The sequence below is a fragment of the Nothoprocta perdicaria genome, unplaced genomic scaffold (assembly GCF_003342845.1).
Source record: "Nothoprocta perdicaria isolate Ctin4 unplaced genomic scaffold, notPer1 scaffold_96, whole genome shotgun sequence".
In the NCBI taxonomy this organism is placed as follows: Eukaryota; Metazoa; Chordata; class Aves; order Tinamiformes; family Tinamidae; genus Nothoprocta; species Nothoprocta perdicaria.
The window spans coordinates 299448-307483 of NW_020456265.1; the positions used below are offsets into that span (position 1 = coordinate 299448).

At 36.5% G+C, this 8036-nt stretch overlaps 1 protein-coding gene across 1 annotated transcript in view; it reads left to right on the forward strand.

Moving 5' to 3' along the window:
- The first annotated feature begins 711 nt into the window (after nt 1-711).
- DOP1B (DOP1 leucine zipper like protein B) overlaps nt 712-8036 on the forward strand; it is a 45391-nt gene continuing 38066 nt past the window's right edge. Inside the window, exons 1-2 of the mRNA XM_026053058.1 lie at nt 712-874; nt 7795-7976. Of these exons, the coding sequence (XP_025908843.1) occupies nt 737-874; nt 7795-7976 (320 nt within the window). The 5' untranslated portion in view covers nt 712-736. The remainder of the gene's footprint in view (nt 875-7794; nt 7977-8036) is intronic.

Here is an 8036-nt window from a genome sequence, read left to right on the forward strand (position 1 = left end):
TGGAGATCTTTAAAACCCGCTTGGATGCAGCCCTGTGCCACGTGCTCTGGGTGACCCTGAGTGTGCAGGGGCGTTGGACTAGATGACCTCTGAGGTCCCTTCCAACCTTAAGCATTCTATGATTCTATGATTTATTTTTAATTCAGATGCATTGCAGACAAAAGAAAATCAGATTTGTAAGACTTGGATTTTTCTCTGTAAGAAATACTGATACCTTTGGTGAAATAAAGGAAGAAAACAATGCAAGCACCTGCTTGACAAGTATAGATGCCGACTTCTGAGAGCTCCTGCTATGGGCTGAGAGGCCCTTTAATGGGATTACTTTGAAAACTTCTCCTTTGATATGAAATCTTTCAAATTCTACTGTTACAGATGATTTTTCATCTCTACAGTGTTTTGAAAGGATATGAAAAGCATTTGCCTCTTCTTCCTAACTTCTTCTCAGYCTTTGTTGATAATAAGACCTTATAGTTTCCTCTCCCCTGTTCCAGTGAGATCCACATGCATGCAAAAAAMACATGTTTCATAAACAGGAGAGTGTGACTTTGTGGTTTCGTAGTCATGCCTGTAAAACTATTTTTAACTCCATTTTGAAATTTGATCAAATGACTCGTTTACTATGATCCTTTAGTGTTTCTTCACATATATTGCACTCTTGTAATAACTTATACTATGTCGGAACTTAAGTGTGTGTCTTAGTTTACCAGGAAATTTCAACTTGCTATGAGAACCTAAGATGGATCCAGAGGAGCAGGAGTTATCTGGTGATTACAGATACAGAAATTATTCTTCGGCAATTGAGAAAGCTTTGAGAAACTTTGAATCATCGAGTGAATGGGCAGACCTTATATCTTCCCTTGGAAAACTCAATAAGGTACAGTATTACAAAAACAAAGGAAAAAAAAAAGAAAAAAGTTCTATATGTTTATTAACTCTTCTGTARATTGCAGTACTTGTCAGAGGTGAAAAATCAGTCAAGTAGTGTAGAAGAGAAAAATACAATCTAGGAAAGGGAAGGCTAAGAAAGTAACTAAGTCAGTGACTGTATAAATGTGATCTATTGGTTTTATTGGAACTTAATATTTTTTTTCCCAAATGGTGTTTGTTTCCTCTACTCTAGAAACAGGGTGCATGCTGTTTGTCTCCCATTCAGCCTCTGAGTTTAAAGCTCTTCATGAGCATATATAGGTAAAGAGTAGCTATAGATATCTGTGAAATCGAATGAGAGGAGCTCTTACAGCATTCATAAAAACATACCTGCTGTTACCAGATGGATATCTTGCATGACTTGGTGTGGTTTCTAAACCTTAATTCTTCAGAGTTTCTTGTGGGGAGGAGAATGCACACTGAAGTTGAGGGAGGCTGGATGTTACTGGGCCAGTAGGAGTTAGGAGTTTCTGCCTTCTTTGTTTCTCTCCCTGCTGATAGGCACAAGTTGTGGTCCCTGAGGTTAATCTGAGGCCTTTTGAAAGCATTATTTTTTTTCTTTTTTTTTCCCCTGTCCTTCCCCCCTGCCCCCTGAGAGTGAGATGGTACTCACCAATGACAAGTAGATTATTATTATTATTATTTCCCCTTGACCAAGAATATTCACTGCAACTGATTAATGCCTCTCTGAAGCTCAGATATAGAACTGCCAAAATGCATGGCAGCATAGTGGAAACAGAAAAGCTTTTAGTTGCTATGTCGGCCCATCTGTTGTGGTATTTTATGGACTTAATCTTCTTAGAAGCATAAGAATTGGTAGAACAAATCATCCTCTGTGTTCATCTGCTTCTGTCTGTTATCTGAAAATAAGGGTGATGTYAGATAATTCAGAGGAATATTCCACAAATGGGAGGATTGTGAAATAAATTGGCAATAGCTGGACTCTTAACTCTTCTGATTACTTAGTCTCCTACACCCTAAAGCATAAACATTGCTGTTGAGTTCTGTTTGTTTTCAGTATTTTGATAACATGAGCTTGCCCAACTTCTGCTACAGTCAGTTTTTGTCATCTGAGAATAAATGAAAGAACAGAGAGAGAATGAGTATGAGGGAGGAGATCAACAATATCTCAGTGATTAAAATATATTGTTTAGAATGTTCAGAATACCATGTTCAGAAAGCTGGGTGTTACTAACTGATGTTTAGTGATGTCTATTACTAAGCAAGTGTGAAATGCTGGATAGCAGGAGGAGAGAGAAGAAGAGAAAGACAAGGAATCTGAGATGAACTTTTTGTGTTTCAAGAGTAGTATGGAAAAAGCCTATAATATCCTTCCTAAAACCCCTTGAGGATTTATGTACTGTTCTCCTTGATTGTGGGTATTCTTGCTTATAAACTTGTAATATTTTCTTGCTCTTACAGGCATGCTTCACTGCTACTTTGCAGTAATGCACATTACAAGTTAATATATGCTTATAAAACTATTCCCATAGAAACTTTCTGGATTTACTCTTTCAGCACAAGGATTGGAAGAAATAGTATGAGTTTTCTGTGTTTATAGGTCAGAGAAAAAGAATAAAGGGAGCCAAACTAGATTCAAGCTTCAGGTTTTGCTACTGTGAGGCAACATAACCCTTTAGCCTATTTGAGGCAGGTAGTTTTAAGTCTCTTGTTGACATTACTTCCAGGGAAAAGAGACAGCTCTGCTACTTCTCTCTATTGCCTCTCAGCCACCAAGATTGAAATGAAGGTTCTGTTTTCCTAGTTCCTCTGTTGCTGCCACAATTCTAAAACCCACAGTCAAACAAAGTAAACAGCTGTTTTATTATGGCTTTTAGAACCACACAAGCAACAGAAACTGATTTTCATCTGAACGATTAGACAAACGGTTTCTGGTTTGTAGATACAAGATTGTGTTGTCACTTAAGGGAGATGCGTCTTGCCTAACTTTAGGTGTCTTTGATATGGGCAACTTAACCTTCAGTGCCTTCTAGGCAGGGAAGGTGAGAAAAGGATTCTTTCTGTGATTCATCTCATCCTAGAGCAGACTTTTAAAGTAGATCAGATGGAATCCTGCTCTAGGCTCACGTATGTCCTTCACTGGCTTCATAAGGAGCCCAAGCTAAAGCAGTGCAACTTGCCCATCTTTTCAGCTGGGCCAGATACCTAAGGTTAGGGAAGGTGACTCTCCTCTGTACTATGCTGAACAGGCTTGTTAAAAAAATCAACATCTCTCCAGTCTTCACACTTGATTCCTGCAAAAGCTCAAGTCAGCAAATGTTGCTAATTTATGCTACAATTTGCTAGTCTGTGTGGTTTGTATGTGTTTTGCATCATCATAGTGAAGGGGAAGCATCAGAAAGTGATACTTAAAAATGGTTTTAGATCAGAGAAGAGTATAAGTGGTAAGGTGGGAACAAGTGACCTTAAAGAGAAGACAAATATGGATGTTAATGTTTACAGAGGAGTTTCAGTTTTACATACACACCCACCACACACACACACACACACACATATGGACACACACCACACACATATTATACCTTAGGTTTTCAGATACTCTATACAGATTGCTGTATCCAAAACTGAGTAGTCATATGGTGTAGTCTTTGTGTTTAGATGTGTTTGTGCTGTTAGAGAATTTGCTTGCATTGATGTTGAAATAGGATACAACTCTGCAGAGTCTTTTCATAGAAGAAATTGCTGTTTTTTCATATTTTTTAAACTTAAAAATAGGTGATGGTTCAGCCTGTGTGGGCTTGTTGGTGAATCAGATGCTTTCTACATAACTTTCATATGTTTTATTTAGAGTACAAATTCAGAGTACATACCATACATATAAAAGCAGTCATGTAGAGGTGGCTTCAGAATATTTTGCAAGCCTCTTGGTTGCCTGAAGGTATGAAAATTCAATTGCATGTTTTTTTTCTGAGTGCTTTTTATCTAGATCATAGGCATGCTTCTTTCTAGGCCTTTTAAATGTCAAGGTGCAAGCAAACAATAGGTAAGTACCACTCTTTGCCAAAGGGCACACTRAACAATAGTAAAGACTGAATTCTGCAGCCTGCTTCTGCAATGAGGCTAAGAAAGGAGGTTTTCTAAATGGTCTGTAAAACTTACTGATTTACAAAAGAGCACAAAATGTTACTGGGTTTTGGAGGGTGAATGTTTAGATTCCCCTTTTTGCAGGCATATTTAATCCACATGCATCAAGAAGACTATCTGTTTGGCAAGAGTCATGGACATAATTTTGTCATGAATATGGAAATACCTACATAAACTAGTTTTAACAGTTGTTGGATATCATTGGTATGGAACTTCCAGGGAAACTTCAGTAGTGACTCTCAGTTACCTTGAGATCTGCTGGCAAAGCAGACCATTGCTTATTTTCCAAGCAGGATATTCAGTTATAATTACTGTTTTTGGTGAAAACAAAATGCTATGAGCTTTGAAAATTAGTTACTATAGAAAGACTTATTTCATGCTTACAGCATGGTTGACTGTTGCTCAATAATGATAGCAAAATTTGTTCTGAAAAAGCCTTTACGCTGCTTTTTGTCATTAGATAAATGCAAGTGTGTAAATGGACAATTTATCATTTCCTGCAATACTACTATTCAGTAGTTTCAGACTTCAGTCTGAAATTTCGAAGGCTTTTTTCTTTGTTTGTTAGACTTTCAGTGGAAAAAAAAATGTTACTTTTTTGTTTCCATAGCCTGTTCTTAAGTCAGAAGATTGAAGGTAAATATTATAATGGCAACTTAGTTTGACTTGTTTTGAGTAGAAGGGTGAAGAAATCTAATAAAGTGTTGCAGCTATGCAACTCTTATTTCAGCAGTAGCACTTAGTATTACAGTCCCTCTTGAAGGCGAAGAGGAAGAGTTGTCTTAAGCTAAGCATTTTATGAGTATAGCTGTGAATTACACCAGTTATTTCTTACCAGAGCTCCTGATGGCCATGTCTTTGTGAAAGCAGCACTTGCTGCTGCAGGCACGCCTTATATCTTGGAGAAGAAGGAAGCCTTTGCCTTCTAACTGCTATATGGAACATTATCACACCCATTGCATAAATGCATTGTGCAGAACTGGGGATACATTATAGGGATTACACCAGGAGTGGGGTTTCTTTTCTATTCATAACTCATGGTTTTGTAATTTCAGCTGTTAAGTTGGATGTAACTCCACCAGTTCGCTTTGCTCGCGAAAAGCGAGAAAATCTTTGAAAGTCTTTGAACTTCCTGATGCTGGTTTTATGGAAGCTAGAGCTTTAAGATATTTATACTGTTCCTCAGAGGAAAATGAATCGTAGGCTCTCCTTCTTGTTGTTTAAAACAAGAATTATGGTAATTCCCAATTTAAAGTAGCTTTATAAATTGAGGGCTATACTTTATTTCTCTCCAGAATTACGATTATATATATACACACATATTTTAGTTGGCTTAATTCACAAAAAAAATTTTATTAAACTGATCTCCGATGCTATAAAGTAGCATAGGCTTTCTTAAAGTTAAACTTAGTTATTCAGAATATTGCTTTCAAGCAAGAGTTGTCGATATAGTATTCTCCTTTTTTATAAAAGCAARATGTTTACTTTATAGAGAATGCCTGGCATTTGAGAAGCAGAACAATCTATTCATTAAACTTCAATTTTAAGCAAGCTATTCACYAAGCTTAAGTATCTGAACTTGCATGTAAGTGTATCTAATACTGTCCACTAAACATAGGATGTTCTATTAATTCTCAGGATTAAGTCTAGGTTATTACAAACTTATGGCTGTATGGGAAAGCATGTATTTTCTCTGTGTGCTGCCCTATTTTTATATCCTCTTTTACTAAAGATAAAGAGGAGAGTTAGATGAGAGGGTTTATGGTCAGGGAAATTGAGGAAAATGAGTTTCTCATGAGCTAGGTATGATTTCAAACCTATTACACTATAAAATCATTCAGTATCCRTCCCTCTCATGAGTTAAACTTTAAACTTGATGCAGGAAGGGAGAATTTCTTAGTAAAGTTAGCAATGAATGGCAGTAAATATCTGTAAGTCTTATGTATTATGCAGAGSTGTCTTCTAATTCTTTCAGAGAAGCAGTGTGAAAATGTGGTCTTTTCTGCATCATTTTTATATGGATATCTTGGACATATGCAAGTTTCAGTGTTACCCAGGAGAAATGCTTAACACTGAGGGGTCACTGAATATCAGCTATACAGCTCTTAAAGCGACTGCAGTGTTTGTTTTGTTTCCTTCCCCTTCTGACTGGGTGTTTTCCATGTTTATCGTGGATGTTTGGGGTGGTAGAGTTTTCATTTGCTGGAGGAGTTTTACTTTCTATCCTTAGGAGGTGAACTAAGTCAAGTGCCTCCTTGAAGAAGACATTATTTCTATAATAGATATGATTGCTCTTGGTGTGATAAACAATGACTTTTTTTTTTCTCAGCTAGGTGATATTTAAAATGTAACTGATAGAATATTAAGATGATGTTTGCTTGGTCTTAAGATCCAGGGAAAATATTGACAACTGGCATGCTTTTCTGTATATGCTAAGGGTRTAGATATTTATATACTAACCAATATAAATAGAATGTTGTAAAGTCCAGCTTTCAAGTAGTCTTCAAAGTACTACAGACTTAGCAAATTTCTCAAACATAAAGATAGCTCCATAAATACAACCTGCTTTAGTTTTGTATGTGGAATGCTGTTTTCTTAGATTAAATTATTTTAACACTTTTAAAATACAGATTTCATGCTTGTAGTGGTAGGAGAAAGAAAGGGAAATTAATTGATTAAGGGCATCTCTGCTTCTGTACTATTTCAGAATGATGTAATGTTTCTGTTCCCYGTTAAGAACTTGCAGCCTTTTTCTTCCTACATGAAGTTTCTTTACTGAAAAATGGTCACTGAGCTTAAACAGAGCAGCATGAAGTGGTAGCCTCCCAGATTCAAGCTTCTCATGCCCAGAGATGGAAAAGTCCTAAAAGTGTGTGCAACTTGTCTCTTTATTGTGATTGTGATGTCCTTTTTCAGACATAAGAGAAGAAATGTCCAGTTTGGAAGCATTATGTAGAATAAAAACACTGCTTAATCTTTGAGGGAGACAAGAATTTGCCCAATCCTGAAAATATCCTAAGTGTCCATCTACCATGAAACACTTGTTTGTACCAGCAAGGCACAAACATCAAGGGTGAAGTGGTATTAACTTGCAACCTCTTTAATAGTCTCTTTCTGAATTGAAGAGAAATATTTAATTGCATGATGAACTAATGAACTAATGAACTGCATGTGTAGTTCAAAGGAATAGGCTGTACAATATGTTTTTCCAGGGAGTTGGCCTACCTGCATGCCTGATTAGTTCCTGTTCTAAAGTTCTGATACATCAGTACAGAGGCCATAGTTGTTAAAGCCTATTGAATGTGGCCACACAGAATTGTTCCTTATCATGGTTCCATCTAATTGCCTCTGCTTTGGAGGAGACAGCTACTTGTTTACTTCAGCTATAAGTAGAATAAAAGTTTATAGGGAAAGTTAGTGATTAAATTATTTCTTATCTTTGCTATTAAGGATTAGAAATATTTTTCTTCCTGGCTTCCCTCATAAATAGGAGAGAGAGCCCCTGTACCTGTTCTATGTACCCTCTTTGACTTTAATTTCTAGCCAAAGTATAACTTGACTCTTTTAAGTTGTTCATGAATAATTTGAGCTCAACTGCAGATCTCTGCCCTGTTAATATAACAGATTGTATTTATGAAAGAAAACTCTTGGTACATTATTTAGTTTTTCTTAGTTTGCTAGTAGGAAACCTTTGAAATGCAGCCATACGTGACATCATTTCTTATGTTGCAGCTGTTCAGTCTCACCTCCTTTCTTGCATAGGCTCTTCAGAGTAACCTGAAGTATTCATTATTGCCAAGACGTCTGATCATCAGTAAAAGATTATCTCAGTGTTTGCACCCAGCACTGCCTAGTGGAGTACATTTAAAAGCACTAGAAACCTATGAAATAATCTTTAAAATTATTGGGACAAAATGGCTTGCCAAGGACTTATTCTTGTACAGGTAAGCTTCTTTTAAAAAGGTTATTGTTTTTCACAATGTGTTTTAAAATTTGTTAAATGA